Genomic DNA, 17,991 nt, shown 5'->3' on the forward strand with positions numbered 1-17,991 from the left:
GCATCCTCCAGCAACAGGACAGGCCCCTTGTCCCTTAAATCACGTGGCCTCCTCGGCTGCGTGCAAGGCCGGTGGTAATTTGCTCATCCCTGCAAAACTCTCCAAAGGCTGGGGAAACTGGGGCAGGAGGTTCTGGCTCTGTCTGCTCCCACCAGCCTGTCCCTGATGCCTGCTTCCAACCCTGTGCCTCCCACCTCCTCCTGAGCAGCCCCCCGCCCCCCACGAACCACTCACCTTCTGGTAGCAAATGTTGAGCTCAGCCCCTGGGCCCTCGGCTGCGCCCCTCCTCCTGGGTGAAAAGCCATCTGAGGGAGGAGGAGGGAAGAGGCTGAATCGCGTAGGAGGCTCCTGCCCCTCCCGCCTCACCCAGGCCGAGCGGAGCTGCTGAATTGTGACAGCATCTCTCCTTGGATGGAAAGGAAGCATCTCGAGGGTTCCAGTCCAGGCAAGCTTGGAGGAGCCAAGGGCACCCCGGTATTTGGTGGAGTTGGGGGGCGGCATTAGGTGAGAGGCGGGAGGACGTTCCGGAAACAGGGCTCGGCCGGAGATGCGTCAGTGAGCTCTGGGAAGGGAGGATGCTCACCTTTGGGGGGCTTGGTGTCTTGAATCTTCACCTTGAGCTCAGTGAGAAAAATGTCCTCTGCAGGGTGTTGGCTCAGGTCCCTGAAGATCTGGAGGGAGGGAGGAGGTGTGGACGGTTGGAAAGCTTCTGGAAGGAAGCAGGGCTGGGGCCCCCACCGTCCAGGCAGTGACTTCCCGGGCCTGCCTGTCCACAGGTGTCCAGTGATGTAATATATTTACAAATAGGGGAAGCCACTGGTATCAGAACCCAAGCCGTCCTCGACGGTCTGCAACCACGACGGTCTAACGCGGAAGGAACGGGGCACACAATTCACACAGGGGCGGGGCCGTGTGAGAAAATCTCTTGTGGACGCCAGAAGGGCCAGAGAGGGGGACCCCATTCCTGGCTTGCAAGGCGAGACCAGCCAGGACGGAAGGGCTCGAGGGAGCTGAGCCATTCTGGGTTGGGGCTGGAAATCTGGGGCTGGAGGGGGGTCTCTGGGACCCTGATGGGTCAAGAAATCTGGGGCTGGAGGGGGGTCTCTGGGACCCTGATGGGTCAAGACAGGAAGCAGACCCTGCCACCGTCACAAACACAGGAAAAAACAGGACCGTGTGCGGGCCCCATCCCGACATTTTTCCAATCAAAGGATTACTCAGAACTAAGAACGATCCAGATGCCCAACCACAGAACCACTCCCGGCCTCCTGACAGCTTCTGAGCCAGGGCACAGCCCTGCTTTGGGGGCTTCTCCCCCAAATCACCTGACTTGAGCCCAAAGCCACGTTATAAGTGCCTTCTAACAGCCTCTGCCCACGGTTGTCCATGCTGTGCACTGCTCCACGCCGCCGGCCTGGCCAGAACCAGCAAACCCAGGTCTGCTCCAGGGGCCTCTGGCCAAAGGGCAGCGACGGGATGCCTAACCTTTCAATTTATTTGCGCGGCTGAGATGTTTATTCCCTTTACCAGCCTGAGAGGTTTACTCCCATCCGTTTGTTTGACTTGGGTTGTTTCGTTTTGCCTTTTGGAAACCAGCGACAGGAGCTAATTGCCTCATTTAGGTCAAAAAGGGGGAAGGTCATGAAGAAAATTTCCACCACGGGATGCAGAGTGAGGGACGAGAATCCGGAACGAGAGAGGAAGCAGCAGAGGCCGCCTCCCGAAATCTCAGGTTGAGGGGGACGGTCCCGGAGGAGGCGGGAACAGACCGGAAGGGCATGCATCATGGGGTTTTGCCTGAACTGGTGGAGGGGGCGGGGGGGCTTCATGTCTGCTGGGGAGGTGTGCATGAATGTGTAGGCATGGACAGAAGCTTTGGGGACACCTAATGGTCTCCGCTTTCCCCCCAGTGGAGTGGGTGGCCAAGCCACTTGCTGAGAGTGAGGACTCAAGGAAAGCAGGGAAGGTGGGAACAGCCACTGCAGCAGGGAAAGCAGGCTGGACACCGCGGGTGTGTCCGTGTCCGGCCAGAGGGCTTCGGCTTATTTTTTAGCAGGTGCTCAGGGGCCCCGAGCTTAGCAAGAGCTGAGGTGCACTTCAGCGCTGCCCTGGGCTCGGGTTTTGCTGGGAGGGGAGACAGAGGGGAATCGAGGACGCAGGGGCGGAGGGGTGGGGGGGAGAAGGGGAGGGGGCCTCGCAGGGGCGGCAGTGTGTGATCAGAGACTGGACAGTGAGCGTTGAGGATTTCTGAGATGAAGCGATTGCTGGTGAGAACTTTCGCAGCAGCCCTATCGCCAGCCCTCCGCGGGGTCAAGGCCCAAAGCATCTTTCCACGCGAAGATGTACTATCTGCTCAGGCCGGATGCCTGTGAAGTTCATGATTATCCGATTCGTCCGAAGATTGGAAAGACACGGTTAGCAACCAGGAGCGTCTGGGTGGGTCTGTGACGTGTGCCCTGCTAACCTGTGTCTCCCCAGAGCCGGAGTGTTTTGGCGGTGGGGTCCCGGGGGGCAGGGGGAGGGCCATACTTACCTTGACTGTGTAGATCTGGAAGTAGACGGGTTGGGTGCCCATGCGAAGGTAGTAGGTGATGACATCCAGGATGAAGGGGTCCACGGTCCGGGATGTGTCCAGGGAGGGAGGCTGTGAGGGGGGCAGGGAAGGCCTTCAGCCACCACCCTCCGGGCTATGGTGGGAGGTGCTGTTTTCGGAACAGAGAAACTCCAAGGCTCCCGTGTCCCCTCCGTGAGGCACTAAACCCAACTGGTCCCTCAACGCAGTCCAGGCCCTGCTGACCGCCTGATGTCTACTCCTCAGGCAAATATACCTGTCCAGGGTCCCGGCCCCCCAGGGCCTCCGATGCATTCCATTTTGCACAAAGGGAAGGAGCTGGACGCTTGGGGTAAGGACCAGATGCTTGAGAACATAGCCAATGATCACAGGGGCTGAACTGAGTTCCAGGTTTGGATTAGGCGTTCACTGGCCAGGTGACCTTGGGCCCGAGAGGCAAGGTGATTTGCGGTCTCCTTTAGCTCTTGTCGTATTCAAGTATTATATCATTATCTACCGATCGATCGATCTGTCTATCGATCTATGTATCTCTCACACTGTTTCCAGTCTCTTCATGTGGAAACTGCGTTTGGACTAAGTGTGGGGGCCATACAAACTGCTAATTATTAGGGCAAAGCAAGCAGGGGGAACCCTGATTTCTACACATGTCCCGGCTTGGGGGCGGGGGAAAAAGGTACCAACCAATGAGCAGAAGTGAGACCCGCACCAGATGTTCCTCCCCTAATAGCCTCCAAGTCTTATTTATTGATTAAAAAATGTTTTAATGTTTATTTATTTCTGAGAGAGAGAGAGAGAGAGAGAGAGAGAGAGAGAGAGAGAGAAAGCATAAGCAGGGGAGGGGAAGAGAGAGAGGGAGACGCAAAATCGGAAGCAGGCTCCAGGCTCCAAGCTGTCAGCACAGAGCCCGACGCGGGGCTCGAACTCACAAGCCGTGAGATCATGACCTGAGCTGAAGTTGGACGCTCAACCAACTGAGCCACCCAGGTGCCCCAAGTGTTTTTATTTTGGGGGAGATAGAATGAGCAGGAGCAAAGCAGGGGCGGAGAGAAAGCGTGAGAGAGAGAGAGAGAGAGAGAGAGAGAGAGAGAGAGAGAGAATCCCAAGCAGGCTCTGCACTGTAAGCACAGAGCCCGATGCAGGGCTCGAACCCACAAACCATGAGATCATGACCTGAGCCAAAATCAAGAGTCAGATGCTCAACCGACTGAGCCACCCAGGTGCCCCTGATAACCTCCAAGTTTTGAGGAAAAGGTATTTCAATACTCGGCTAACCAGTCTTCTGTGTATGCACAAAGACACTTTTCGGGTAAGCAATAATTCAGGAAACAGGCCCCCCCACTACATTTTTATTAGAAGGTATAAGAGGGGCGCCTGGGTGGCGCAGTCGGTTAGGCGTCCGACTTCAGCCAGGTCACGATCTCACGGTCCGGGAGTTCGAGCCCCGCGTCAGGCTCTGGGCTGATGGCTCAGAGCCTGGAGCCTGTTTCCGTATCTGTGTCTCCCTCTCTCTCTGCCCCTCCCCTGTTCATGCTGTGTCTCTCTCTGTCCCAAAAATAAATAAATGTCGAAAAAAAAAATTAAAAAAAAAAAAGAAGGTATAAGAAAGAACCCCAAACAATCAGGCAATAAAATGACACAAAGATCTCAGTAAAGTGTCAACTTAGAATATAAGGTACCTAGGAGTGTTTGGGGGGGTGCTCAGTCAGTTAAGTGTCAAACTTCAGCTCAGGTCATGCTCTTGCAGTTCGTGGGTTCGAGCACCACATCGGGCTCTGTGCTGATGGCTCAGAGCTTGGAGCCTGCTTCGGATTCTGTGCCTCCCTCTCTCTCTGCCCCTCCCCTGTTTGCACTCTCTTTCAAAAATAAATGAACATTAAACAAAAACTTAAAGAAAATAAGGTAGCTAAACTCAATAGACTCCTTCATATAACAGCAAGTGCTACCCAAATATAAGGGGAAAGAGACACCACCCACAACTACAAAAAAAAAAAAAGCCATCAAACGTAAGGAGCAGATTCAGCAAGAAAAACATGCTAAAAGTGTAGCTATCCTGAGGGACATACAAGACTTTTGTAAATAAAGATAAATCCCGTGCTCCCACAGGGAGTAACTTAACACGCTAAAGAGGCTAAGTCTCTTCCAAATTTCAATCAAAATCCCAAGGGGGTGGGGGGGTGGGGTGGATTAAAAAAAAAAACTTGACAGGGGCGCCTGGGTGGCTCAGTCGGTTGAGCGCCCGACTTCGGCTCAGGTCATGATCTCGCGGTCGGTGAGTTCAAGCCCCGCGTCGGGCTCTGTGCTGACAGCTCAGAGCCTGGAGCCTGTTTCGGATTCTGTGTCTCCCTCTCTCTCTGACCCTCCCCCGTTCATGCTCTGTCTCTCTCTGTCTCAAAAATAAATAAAAACGTTAAAAAAAAAATTAAAAAAAACTTGACACAATTCTAATATTTATCTGGAAACAGATACAGTCTGAAACATTTTCCGGAAGAACAGTAATGAAGTCGGTTTATCCTGCCTGCTATTAAAATATGAAAGTACTTGGGGCACCTGGGTGGCGCAGTCGGTTGGGCGTCCGACTTCAGCCAGGTCACGATCTCACGGTCCGTGAGTTCGAGCCCCGCGTCAGGCTCTGGGCTGATGGCTCGGAGCCTGGAGCCTGTTTCCGATTCTGTGTCTCCCTCTCTCTCTGCCCCTACCCCGTTCATGCTCTGCCTCTCTCTGTCCCAAAAATAAATAAACGTTGAAAAAAATTAAAAAAAAATATGAAAGTACCAATGGGTCCGGAAATGGATGGATCAACAAGAAAGAATAAAAATTTAGTAAACGAGAAAAGTGGCTTTTCAGACTGATGGGGCAAGATGGCTTGTGCTATAAATAGCTTTAGGACAACTGGCTACACATTTGGAAAAAAGACATTCGCATGCTTCACACAAAGCACTGAAACCAGTCGCAGGCACGTTAATTTAAATGTGAAAACCGAGCCATTAAAAGAGTTACAGCAAATCATCAGGGAATATTTATCTACTCTTGGATGTAATTTAATCAGCAGAGGAGAACCTTCAAAGCAGGACTCCAAAGGCAGGTGTCTCAAAGGATAAAAGTTCTGAGTGTGACATAAAAATACAAAACTTCTGGGGACGCCCGGGGCGCTCAGTCGGTGGAGCGTCCGCCTCTTGGTTTCGGCTCAGGTTGTAGCTTACGGTTCGTGAGTTCGAGCCCCGCCTCGGGCTCTGTGCTGACAGCTCGGAGCCTGGAGCCTGCTTCGGACTCTGTGTCTCCCTCTCTCTCTGCCCCTCTCCTGCTCATGCTCTCTCTGTCTCTCATAAATAAATAAACATTAAAAAAATCAGTAAAGAAAAAAAAGAAAAAATATATCAAATTTCTCTAAGTCAGAAAACACTGCTGATGAAATTCACAGGCAAATAACAGAGTGGAAAAATACGTCGGCAACACCTGACGGCTAAAAGGTTAAGATTCTCTTAGCAGTGGGGGCACCTGCCTGGCTCACTCAGCGCGTAGAGCCAGCGACCCTTAATCTCAGGGTTGTGAGTTCGAGCCCCACGTTGGGGGGTGGGGTGGCGTTTACTTGGGAAAAAAAAAAAAAGAGATTCTCTTAATATATGAAGATCTTTTCAAGTCACTGGAAGATGAACTCACGAGCCGCCTACCTGGAATCAAGCTGTCCGGTTCCGGGTGGGAGTCCACCTCTCGCCTTTTTACTTTGGACAAGTTCCCTAATCTCGCGCCTCAGTAGTTTGGTCTGTAAAGTGGGGAGATGGCTACACTCGCACCTGCCGACAAGAGTGCCTACTTGGTAGGGCCGTGGAGTGCGAGTGCCCTTGAACAGCGCCTGGCACCCGTAAGTGCTCAGGAAACACGGGCTATTACACTCATGGAGAGGCCGTCCCAGGAAGCACCTTGGCCTACACACTAAGGAAAGAATGTTTTGCTCGATGGTCTGCCCGGTGTTCCACCCAAAGCAGGTGCCTGGGGGAATTTCGACCACCAGCTTCCATGCTTCCTTCTGGCCTCATCCCACCCCGGGGGCGCCCTGGGGTTGACCCTTGAGGTCAAGGGTCAAGGGTAACATCTGAAATGCCCCCCCTCCCGCCCTCGCAGCCCCCTTACCATCTCTGCCAGCTTGTGGATGGCCGGGCACAGTGTGTTCACGGTGTTCTCATACCACGGGTCTGCGCGGCCCAGGAATGTGGCCAGCTCTCTGAGCTCCGAACGTCTGCATGATGCCTGTTTCTGGGGACAAGGGGACGGGGCAGACCCATCAGGCCGGGTCTCTGGCCAGAGGGTCCCCTCCGCAAACTGGCCTTGGGATTATGGGCCGATCACTGAACCTCTTGGGGCCTCGCTTTCTCTGCCACGTGAAGCCTATTAGGTCTTATACCTCAGATGAAGCTGGTAAACCCTTAACTGAGGACCGCTTGCTGGGGACATTGAACGACGATCTTCAGCCTTGGAAGTAGAGAGACAAATACTGCTTGGAACTGAATGCTCCCCACTAAGCAAGCAGAGCGGGGCAATCGAATAATCGAAAAGCCGCCGAGGGGAGTCTGGCCCCCAACAGATCAAAGGGCTCCCACTGCCCGAAACTTCTTTTCATGGGATCCCAGGAAGCATGCTGTGCGTGCGTGCGTGCGAGCCCCTGTTTGAGGAGAGGCTTGTAATAAATTCCACCAGGAAAGCAAAACAAAATTCAGCACTGGGCAGGCTGCCCCCCCCCCCCCCCCCCCCACGAGGGGACACTGAGCCTCGGGGGCCTGCGTCTGTGGCTTCCGGGACACAGACCCACAAGGGCTCCCCCAGCCCCGCATCCTAAGGAAGGGTGATCCTAGTCCCTGGGGCCAGGGATGGGGCTAAAGCGTGCCCCCTGCCCAGCCCCTGAGGCAGGGGACGCCCCTCCCACGTCCTCCCCGACGTGCCTCCCCCCTCCCCTGCCCAGCCACCTCGGGTGCCAGCACGGGGATGTAGTACAGCTGTAGACTGAGCCTGGGGGTGAGGCAGCACTTCTGGATCTCTCGTTTCCTAGCAAAGAGGGCGGAACACAGGCGTCAGGGCAGGGGTTTGCGCTTCCAACGGTTCCACATCCTGGTTCTGCTCTGTATTCTCTCTTGCCTGTGAGCGACCTGCTCAATCTCTCGGCACCCGTTTTCTCATCTGCAGAATGGGCGCAGTGTGGTGCCGAGGACTGCTAGGCTCGCCAGAACGTAAAGCGCCGAGCGGGTGAGCGCAGTGCCCCCTGGCGGCGGCGGCGAGCTGGGTCTGACGCAGCCCCGCCCTCCGCCCCGCCCCGCCCCGCCCCGCTCCGGTCCCTACCTGAGGCTGTGGTAGGCCTGGGCCAGGCGCCCCAGCATCCTGTCGTCCCCCAGCACCAGCACCCTGGCCGTGTGAAGCCGCGACACACCAGGCAGTAGCTCCCCGTCCCCACTGGGCCTGCCCGTCCTGCGGTGTAGACCCGGGGGCCCGTCCCAGCACGCGGGCATCAAGACGTCCGGGAGCCGCACCCGCTTCTTGACGCCGCCTTTGCGCTGCAGCCTGGCGCGCTCCATCTCGGGGCTGCCGGGTAGGGGCAGCTCGTCAGCCCCCGGAGGAAGGTCCCGCTCGATGCCGCTGTCGGTGGACAGCATGGACACCCGGGCCAGCTCCCGGTCCGGCCAGAGGCCCTGCAGATCCAAGGCCTCCAAGTCGGCGCTGAGGCACAGCTGGGATCGCGGGCGCAGGAAGAGCACCAGTTCCTTCCCTGGGATGCGAGGAGCGGGGAGGAGAGGTCAGAGGAGGCTGGCAGGGCCTCACCCCTGCAAGGCCTGGGCTCCCGTGTTTCTCAAACACCGTTCAGCTGGACAGAAGCCCCATAAGATGCCCCGCGAAGGAACAAAGGTCCTGCGGTGAACAGAGATGGCGAAGCCCGCATATTCCTGACACCTCGTGTTGAGTACATGTACTCAAGGCTCTGAGAAGTCCTGCAGTAGTCAGCAACACTCGGTACCTTCCCCTTCGCTGACTCTGGAGCCCTCTTTATTAGCTTCCTCCTATCCTCTTATTGTCTGTGGCTCCCCCTGGGACACAGAGAGCAGACCCTGCCTACTCCAGGAAAGACTTCTAGGCTTTTCTTTCTTTCTTTCTTTCGAGAAATGTTTTTTTATTTTTATTATTTTTTTAAATGTTTATTTATTTTTGACAGAGAGAGAGAGAGACAGAGCATGAGCAGGGGAGGGGAAGAGAGAGAGGGAGACACAGAATCTAAAGCAGGCTCCAGTCTCTGAGCTGTCGGCACAGAGCCCCACGCGGGGCTCGAACTCACAAACGGTGAGATCATGATCTCAGCTGAAGTCTGACGCTTAACCGCTGAGCCACGCGGGTGCCCCTAGGGTTTTCTCATCTACTTTCATTTTATTACTCATGAGGAAACTGAGGCCCAGAGAGAACACAGAGTCAGTCTAGGATGACCCAGCCCATGCAAGGAGGGACTTGGGCCTAGTTCACCAGCCAGCACTTCCCCCCACCCCCACCTCTCTTGGGAAGAGCCAGGGACAGTATGAGGGGAAGGCCAGTGTGGACAGAAGTGTGAGGCAAGCAGATCTCTCTGGAAAGACCCCTCCAGCTCCTGGAACTGTAATTTCTGTGTGACTGCCTCCTTGGGGACATTCATTGTCAGTCGGCATCAGCTTGGGCGTGTGGCCCTTTCTAGGTGAGGCCAGTGGCTAAGGCACCGAGCTCTTCTGGCATAGAGAAAATGCGTTCCTCCAGACGTGCAGAACAGCTCAGGGAGCAAGGCGCACACACGTGAACACACACACACACGCAAGGACATAAATAGATACACACACGTGATACACGCAGTCACGCAGACACAGACCTCTAGGCCCATGAAAGCACAGTTGCATGCACACACACACACACAGACACGCGAATGCACACACACACAGTGAGAAACACACACACACACACTCATTTCCCTTCAGCTCTGCAGGGAGGAGGTGTGAGGCACTTACAGAGCTGTTCTTCATCCGTCCACAGGTGGAAGGTGATGTGGGGGCTGGGCAGAGGGATGTTTGGCTGCGGGGACTGCAGGGGGTCACCTGAAAGAAGGGGGGGGGCGGGCTGTGGGATTCTCCTCTGCCCTCCCCTGCGGCTCCTGGAGGGCGCGGGGGGCGTGCAGAGACCCTCTCTCCCCCATATGGTCCCGTCCAGGCTTCCTCTCTGCCTGCTTAGCCCGGGACCGTCCAAGTTCCCCGGGCGGCCCTCGGTCCCCAGACCCCCCAGGAGCCGCGCAGGCCCGCCCGCCTCAGGTGCAGCGCTGCTCTCCGGCGCCCCCCTGCGGGCCCTCGCCGGGCCTCGCCGCCGCCGCCCGCTTACCGCCGCAGCGCCCCCTGGCGGCCGCCTCCGGCCCCAGCAGCGAGCAGTAAATCTCCTCCAGCCTCTCCAGGTGTCCCTCCCGGCTCGGGCTGGGCTCGCTGGCCATCTGCTCCACGGCTGCCACCACGGCGTGGAAATAGCGCTCCAGGGCCTGGCGAGGGCTGGCCTGTCGGGGAGGGGCGCCAGAGCCTGGGTCCCGGCCCAGCCCCCCACTCCCACCCCCCCCCCCACCCCCCGGGCTCCGAGGTTGCCCGATGCTGCCCACACCTGAGCGTCCTCTCTGTCCCCCACACGGGGCTGCCCCGGAACCGCGGGACCCCAGAGGGGCAGGGAGGGCCTCCCTTGGGTCAGTCTTCTGCCCCCGCCTGGATGTAAACTCCAGGAAGGCAGTCTGTTTACAGCGGCATCCGCAGCGCCTAGAACACGCCCTGGCGCATGGTGGGTGCTCCCTAAATAGTTGCTGTATGATTATTTTCTCACCCTTGTTCTTTCAATCAGCTCACTTTGGTTCCCAGCTATTTCAGAAGGACAATTTATGTTGGTAATCTATGTAAAAAGGCTAGAGTCACACATCCCACTTAGAAAAATAACCAAGATGAATATAATCCTCACAAACCCCTATTTTCAAGTGCCAGCCTGCCAAGGCTTTATGGCTGGAAGCTTGCCTTCTCTTTTTAAAAAGAGAAGTTAGGGGCGCCCGGGGGGCTCAGTCGGTTTAAGCCTCCGACTTCAGCTCAGGTCATGATCTCGCGGCTTGTGGGTTCGAGCCCTGCGTCGGGCTCCTGGAGCCTGCCTCCAATTCTGTGTCTCCCTCTCTGCCCCTCCCCTGCTCGCTCGCTCTCTCTCTCTCTCTCTCTCTCTCTCCCTCTCAAAAATAAATAAACTTAAAAAAAAGAAAAAGGGAAGTGACTGTTAAAGAAGTTAGGGGTAGAACACCAAGCTGAGCCTTTCTCCTTAATGGGAATGGATGGGAACAGGTTTCGAAAGCTTCTCACTGGGCAATCCCATGCTCTTCAGCTCCCCCCTCCCGTGGTGCAGATCCGAAACCCCGAGAAGAGCCCTGCATTATGTTGTCTGCACACCAGGGATTGTTTTCCTCTCTGGTCTGTGCTGGGGGGGGGGGGTCTGCTGAGTGGGATCCTAACTTCCTGATTAAGGGAGGGAGGGTCATTCTGGGTGGCTGGGGCCCCGATAAACACTTGTGGAGCGAACAGATAATGCACCGAGAAGATGACCGAATCAGAGTTAGAAGGGGCCATCGGGTCCATTTCATCTCGTTGCTTAATTTATAAATACACTAATATTTATTGAGCACCCACGACATGCCAGACCCTGTTCTAGATGCTGGGATACAGCTGTGAACAAAACGGATAAAAATTCCTGTTCCCAGGGAGTTTATATTATAGTGTATGTCTGTCTCTCCACCCCCCCCCCCCAATGATAATAAACAAGAGAAGTAATATTTATAGTACGATAAATTGCAGAGAAAAAGGATGTGAAATTGGGGGCAGGGGCTGACGTTTTAGATAATGTGATCAGGGAGGTCTCACCGACAGGTGACTTTTGAGTAAAGTCCTAAAGGAAGTGAGAGAGAGAGCCATGTGGATATCTGAGAGAATGTTCCAAGCATCGGAAACGGCATGTGCAAAGGCCCTGGGGTGTAAGCATGCCTGGCATGTTTGAGGGACAATAGGGAGACCTATGTAGCTGGAGCAGAGAGGAAGAGAGGGAAAGTACAGAAGTTGGAATCAGATGGAATCAGAGAGGAAGCGAGCAGGTGGGACAGATCTCGAGGGTCTTGTAGGCCATTGAGATGTCTTTGGCTTTGACTCCATGTGCAACAGTATGATAAATGCCATGGTGGCTCCCCGGATTCCCACCTTCAAGACTGAGGCACTCGTTAGCCCCGCTGCTGGGAGCATTAGCAACCGTCAGCTCTCAGCTGAGTCCCTTTCCATAGTCAGCCTCCGGCAAAAAAAAAAAAAAAAAGGCCACTCTCCACGGTCATGTCCCTTCCTGAGGACCGTCCACGTCCAATAATTAATAGGTGCGGGAGTATCGAGGCCCGGCCTCTCACCCCGATTCGGGACAACTGTATGCAGAGTTTGGTATCTCCTGCTAAAAAGGGGTGGTGGGGCTGTGGGGCCGGGAGGCGGTGGAACATAAGTTTGAGGTCGGAGAGATCTGGGTTCAAATCCTGACCCAGTCACTTAGTACCTGTGTGACCACGGGCAGGTTATCAACCTCTCTGTGCCCCAGTTTTAATGATTATACCCATTTCACAATGTTGTTGACACGTGGTGAGCCTTTTTTAAATGTGATACATGTAAAAGTGTCTAACGCCGTGCCTGGGACACCACAGACATTCAGCCGACAGCACCTGTCCGGGTTACCGTCGTCTGTATTATTAAGGAAATAGACCAAAACGTTGATTGGGAATACATCTGGGTGGGCGGGTGTGGGCGATTTTTCTTTCCTCTTTCGGCCTGCGTGCATTCCCGCCCCGGATTTTCCTTAATGAGTGCGTACTTCTTCCGCATCGAGGGGGCAAGGGTGGTCTGAACCGGGGAGAAGGAGAGCAGCCGGGGAGGAGAGCTGGCGTGTGCGTGCAGGGCCCCGGGCGCAGCCAAGGAGGGCTGGGGCGGGGCGGTTACCTGCAGCTTCCTCTGCAGAGCGCCTGCGTGGCAGGCGTCCCCCAGGGCGGCCTGCAGGGCGTGGGCGACCACGTGGCACATGCAGGCCTCGGGCGTCTGCTGCGCCTGCGCCGCCTCGAGCTCCAGCAGCAGCGCGCTGCACACGGACGGGGACACCAGCTCGGGGTCCACGAAGAGGAATGCTCTGAGGGCAGAGGTGGGGGGGGGGGGTTGCTGCAGAGGATGGCTGCGGCGGGGAGAGCGCCTGGAAGGGCAGCGTGGAGCCCTGCAGCCCCCGAGTATTTTGTTCCTCCAAAAACAGGAGCGTCGGATTCCAAAGTCTATGGAGGTTGGGGCGCCTGGGTGGCTCAGTCGGTTGAGGGTCAGACTCTTGATGTGGGCTCAGGTCATGATCTCGCGGTTGGTGGGGTGGCGCCCCGCCTGGGGCTCTGCGCTGACGGCTTGGGATTCTCTCTCTCTCTGTCTCTCTGCGCTGCCCTCTCTCAAAAATAAATAAACTTAAAAAAAGTCTCTGGGGGGACAGCAATAGGGAGGAGTGGGGACTGTGGCAAATCAGAGAGCAGGCAGGAACAGCTGGCCCCCGTTGGGTGCCCCCTAGTCTCGCGTCCAGGCAAGTCCCAAGCTAAATCCTGTCCCCCACCCCCTCAGCTCTGTGGTCCACTGATGACATCGCCCTCCAGGAGGGACCCTAATTCCTTCCTGCCCAAGAGGACTCTGGACCCTGAGTGAGCCCCGCCTCCTCCCATCACCCTATCATGCCAGCGCCTCCTCTCCCTCCCGCCCCTGCTCTCCTTCCTGGCTCCCGGCTCCTCTGGGTCTCTCCACCCCACCTCCCTGCACCCCCCATGAACACAGCCTCAAGCCACACCTTCCAGGGCCGGGTCAACAGCGGCACCCCCAACTTCACCGGCCCCTCTTCCCCACACCAACAGCAGACATTTCCTCAATCTTATCTGAAGGGCCAGGCACACACAGACGAAAGCCCCAGATTTCACGGTGTGACTGTGGCCTGGACCGTAAGCAGCCGGGAGCCACCTCTGGCCAGCAGGCTGGCCGGCTGATGCTGCATCATGGCCAAGGGCGGGACGGAGGTGGAACGACAGAACTCCAGACCGGCCCAGTGCTGGTCTCACCTTCCGCATGTGAGCGGGAGGGCTCTGAGCCAGCCCCAGAGGACAGACCCACCACCCTGCTTCCTGTGATCTCCAGAGAAGGCAGGCCCCGCCCACCCTTGCAAATACACTCTGCCCCGGGACAAATGCCATGGACAGGAAACTCTGCTGGGGTTCCTCTCCACCCAGCCTTGTCCCCCTCAGTGAGCAGTCATGGCGTCCCAACACCTGGAGGGGGCGGAAGCCAGCATGCTGTCAGGGGTCACTCACCTCTCCTGGTAGGGGTACAGCTCACTCGTCAGGTTCTGCTCGGCAATGACCAGCCTTTGGTACAGTGTCCCTGCAAAGCAGACCGCATCAGCCAACTGGCTTCTGGTCTCTGACCCCCATTTCGCACCCTCCACAGAAGGTGCTGGGACTTTTGAGCTCCAGGAACCTCGGAGGAAAAGCAAGACCGTGGATGTAGCTGCACTGCAGCTCTTATCTGAGACGGCTCTCACCTGGGACAGGTCTCACCTGGGACAGCTCCTACCTGGGACAGCGCCTACCTGGGACAGCGCCTACCTGGGACAGGTCTCACCTGGGACAGCTCCTACCTGGGACAGGTCTCACCTGGGACAGCTGCTACCTGGGACAGGTCTCACCTGGGACAGTTCCTACCTGGGACAGTTCTCACCTGGGACAGCTCCTACCTGGGACAGGTCTCACCTGGGACAGACCTCACCTGGGACAGCTCCTACCTGGGACAGCTCTTACCTAGGACAGGTCTCACCTGGGACAACTCCTACCTGGGACAGTTCTCACCTGGGACAGGCCTCACCTGGGACAGCTCCTACCTGGGACAGCTCTCACCTGGGACAGCTCCTACCTGGGACAGCTCTCACCTGGGACAGCGGTCTCGGTTTTCAGCCTTATGGCGCAGTCCAAGGCGACCGTGCAGTAGGGGGCGGGCAGGGTTAGCAACCTTGTGCAAAAGGTGTAGGTTCTCCGGTAGAGCTCCTCCGTGATGCCCGTGGCCTGGGTGGGAGGGAGGAGTTGGGTGCCCAGAGCCCTAGGTCACAAAGGGTGCTGGGTGGGTGGGAGGGTGGGGTGGAGAGGAGGAAAGGCAGGGCTGACCGCCAGACCTGGGCTCACACCTCCCTCCCAAACGTACACCCCTAGTCTCTTCGCCCGGCACCTGAAAGACACCTCTCGGACACCCCACTCAAACTCGCCCCAAAGGGGATCCATCTCACCCTGTCCTGCTAGCAAATCCACTCCCCTCCCCTCCCCTCTGCTTGTCCGGGCAGCACATTCCTGTGGGGCTCTAGGCTGAAAACTTAGAGTCTCCTCTCCAGCCTGCTGGGCGCGATATCCCGCAGGCATGACGCTCCCAGTGCAGTGGCCACGGGGTCCGCTTCCTCCTGCGCCTTCTGCCTTGGCCCGAGCCCAGCCCCCTCCTGCCCCTGGATCCCGGCAGCCCCCGAACTGTTCTCTCTGCCCCTCGTCTCCCTCGCTGCCCTCTCCCACCCCCTGCGATCATACACAGCTCCTGATCGCTGTTGTTGAGACATTTTCTCCGTGACTTGTCCCTTTCCCAAGCAGGGATCAGTGATGGCCCCCGGGGCGCATGGGAGCAATCCCGAGGACCCCATTCCGGCATTCGAGGCTCTCATGCCTCCCACGCACTGCTTTCCCAACCTCCTCCCCAGTAGCCCGCTTTGTGTATTAGGGGCAGGGCACCACGAGTGTGGAGAAGACACCGCTTTGTGTATTTGGGGCAGGCCACCCAAGAGTTCTCCTAGGCGCGCCCAGGCAGAGACTGCGTGTCTCCTGCGGGAGAGGACAGTGTCTGGCCCTGCCACGTGTGGGTTGCCACGACTGCCCTGACCCTCGGCGTCACACTCACCTTAGTGAGCACATACATTAGCGTGTGCAGCAAAGGAATGATCGCATGCCGGATGTCCTCGCTCTCTGCCTGGAAAACAGGAGATCGCAGGGCATTTTACTGGTCTGCGGGCCCGGGGGAGGGGGCATGGGGTGGTGTGGAGGGTCACTTTCGGCGGTCCAAGAACGATTTTGAAAACGTCACCCTAAGGGAAGGAGGGGACCCCCCCGGAGGCGGGGCTTGCCCTGCGCCTGGGGGCGGGGGCGGGAAGTGCCAGCCCCCCCCCCCCACTCTTCCCCTTGCAATGCAGGAGAGAGCCAGACTGGATATTATTTTTTTATTCAATGTTAATAAAAAATCACGTCAAAAAAAAAAAAGAAGAAAGAAAAGGTCATAAGAAATAGGCACTTATGTTTATCCATATTCTGTCTCTCTGCCAGTGGGGGCTTTTCCATTTACGGTCCTGGGGGAACGGGCTAAGTCAAGTGAAGTAAAGAGAGTCAGGATCAAGAAAATCTCACTGACAGAAGCGTGCAGGAGGGAGACACGGCTGGCAAACATCATGCTGACAGCCCACAAGTGACCGGAGTCTGGGGGACGCGGCTCTGATGGCCCCGAGGCCCCAGCTGGCTGGGTCTCTCTCCCCCTCTCCCTCTCTCCTACCCCCGAAGCCCCAGAACCCACCTTCTCCAGTTCTCTGAGCAGAATGCGGACCAGAGCCGGACTCTTTCCAGGATCTCGCTCCACCTTCTTATGCAGGGACCATCTCCACATGCCTGGCCGGGAGAAAGGGGAGCCCGGCACATGTAGGTGGGGCAGGGGGCTCTTAGCGGGGGACCCCTGGAGTGGGGCCCTGCGCCCTGGAGCCCCCAGACCGTGACTCTGAGCAGCCACGAGTCTGACCCCTCAGCTGGGCATCTGGCTCTGGGGCCACATGGCTGGACTTCTCACCCGTGGAATTCTGCTCTGCTGATTTTTGAGGACAGGGGGCGCTCAGGGCAGAAAGGCAGGCAGAGGGACACTAGGGGGACACAGGTGTATGCCTGTGGCTTAGGGACCGGCGATGTTTGTAGGTCTGCGCCCGGGGCCACGTTTCTGGGAGTCTGGCGGGCGCAGAGGGTCGAGGGGAATTTGGTTCGCCGGGGGGGTTGGGATGGTGGTTGGGAGAGATCGTGGCAGAGGCTGCCTGCTGGCTTTTACCTTGGTTGCTCTGCAGGGACGGGGCCTGGGCGCCGAGCTCCCGGAGCACGGCCTGCACACTCCGTTGGAGATCCAGCTCAGCATCTGGGCGGCAGGGGCGGGCGAGCATTGAGGCCAGGAGCTTTGGGGCCCCCGGCGTCCCCCTCCCCCCCCACCCCTGCACTCCCTGAGACCGTCTTCAGCCCCCCTTCTCCAGGCCCCGAGAGGTGCCCCAAAGTGGCCAGCTCGGAGCAGACAGCGGGCACACAGGGCCCGAAACACAGCCTTCCAGTCACCATCTCCGTGTGCTCCGTAAAACCAGAGTGCTGTCAGTGTGCCCCCGGCGGTACACGGGATGGTTTTATAGGGCCTTAAAAGGTCCTAAAACAATCGAATCACTAGGCTGTTATTTTAATGTGTGCTCGAAAAAAATTTTTTTTTTAATGTTTCTTTATTTTGAGAGACAGAGAAGTGTGAGCGAGCAGGGAGGGGCAGAGAGAGAGAGAGAGAGAGAGAGAGAGAGAGGAGAGAGAGAGAACCCCAAGCAGGCCAGCGCAGAGCCCGACATGGGGCTCGAACCTACAAACCACGAGATCATGACCGGAGCCGGAATCGAGACTCAGACTCTCAACCAACCGAGATACCCAGGCGCCCCTGAAAAACAATATTTCTAAGGGGTTCCTCAATTGATACATGAAGTGAAAATTTAAAGCCAACCGAAAGAAACGGGTCAGATAAATGCTGGGGCAGGAGGTGACCGTGCCCCTGATCAAGTGAACTCAGGCTCTAAGTCACCCTTCCCACCCCCCATCTTGGCCCCGGTCCTGCCTTCCGCCTGCCTGTGGACTGGTTTTAGCAGAACCCTCTCAGCAGGAACCTACAGCCTCGGTGTCTCCTCCCAGGGATCTCCCATCCGCTGGCCCCCTCGCCCTCCACTGGCTACAACCCCCCAGCCGTCTGTCTCTTTGGGGGCTGAGCCCAATCTCCGTCCCCTGTTGAAATGGCCTCACATCCAGTCCTCACCATCTGAACAAGTGAGGTTCACTGGTAACAGGGAGGAGGCCCCTGGCCCGTCTCCCACTACGGGGAGGTTAGCTGGGCTCTGTGCGGGCAGCCCGTCGCCCGCTGTGGGGCCACTACGGGGAGCCGTGGGCCCTCACAGTCTCCTCCTTGGCCACTGGGGCCCTTCTCCGTGCCTGACTTCCGCGCAGGGGTCCCCCAGCCGCCCAGCTGAGCCCT

General features: G+C 57.2%; 1 protein-coding gene across 1 annotated transcript in view; it reads right to left on the reverse strand.

Annotated features, from left to right (window-relative positions):
- PIK3R6 (phosphoinositide-3-kinase regulatory subunit 6) overlaps positions 1 to 17,991 on the reverse strand; it is a 58,270-nt gene that overhangs the window by 15,169 nt on the left and 25,110 nt on the right. The window contains exons 3-16 of the mRNA XM_043583100.1: positions 16,774 to 16,857; positions 16,258 to 16,349; positions 15,595 to 15,663; positions 14,591 to 14,723; positions 13,977 to 14,046; positions 12,595 to 12,778; positions 9,941 to 10,106; positions 9,577 to 9,663; positions 7,901 to 8,324; positions 7,531 to 7,609; positions 6,701 to 6,823; positions 2,534 to 2,644; positions 584 to 671; positions 235 to 305 (exon numbers count right to left, since the gene is read on the reverse strand). Coding sequence (XP_043439035.1) covers positions 235 to 305; positions 584 to 671; positions 2,534 to 2,644; positions 6,701 to 6,823; positions 7,531 to 7,609; positions 7,901 to 8,324; positions 9,577 to 9,663; positions 9,941 to 10,106; positions 12,595 to 12,778; positions 13,977 to 14,046; positions 14,591 to 14,723; positions 15,595 to 15,663; positions 16,258 to 16,349; positions 16,774 to 16,857 — 1,781 coding nt within the window. The remainder of the gene's footprint in view (positions 1 to 234; positions 306 to 583; positions 672 to 2,533; positions 2,645 to 6,700; positions 6,824 to 7,530; positions 7,610 to 7,900; positions 8,325 to 9,576; positions 9,664 to 9,940; positions 10,107 to 12,594; positions 12,779 to 13,976; positions 14,047 to 14,590; positions 14,724 to 15,594; positions 15,664 to 16,257; positions 16,350 to 16,773; positions 16,858 to 17,991) is intronic.

The sequence above is a fragment of the Prionailurus bengalensis genome, chromosome E1 (assembly GCF_016509475.1).
Source record: "Prionailurus bengalensis isolate Pbe53 chromosome E1, Fcat_Pben_1.1_paternal_pri, whole genome shotgun sequence".
Lineage (NCBI taxonomy): Eukaryota > Metazoa > Chordata > Mammalia > Carnivora > Felidae > Prionailurus > Prionailurus bengalensis.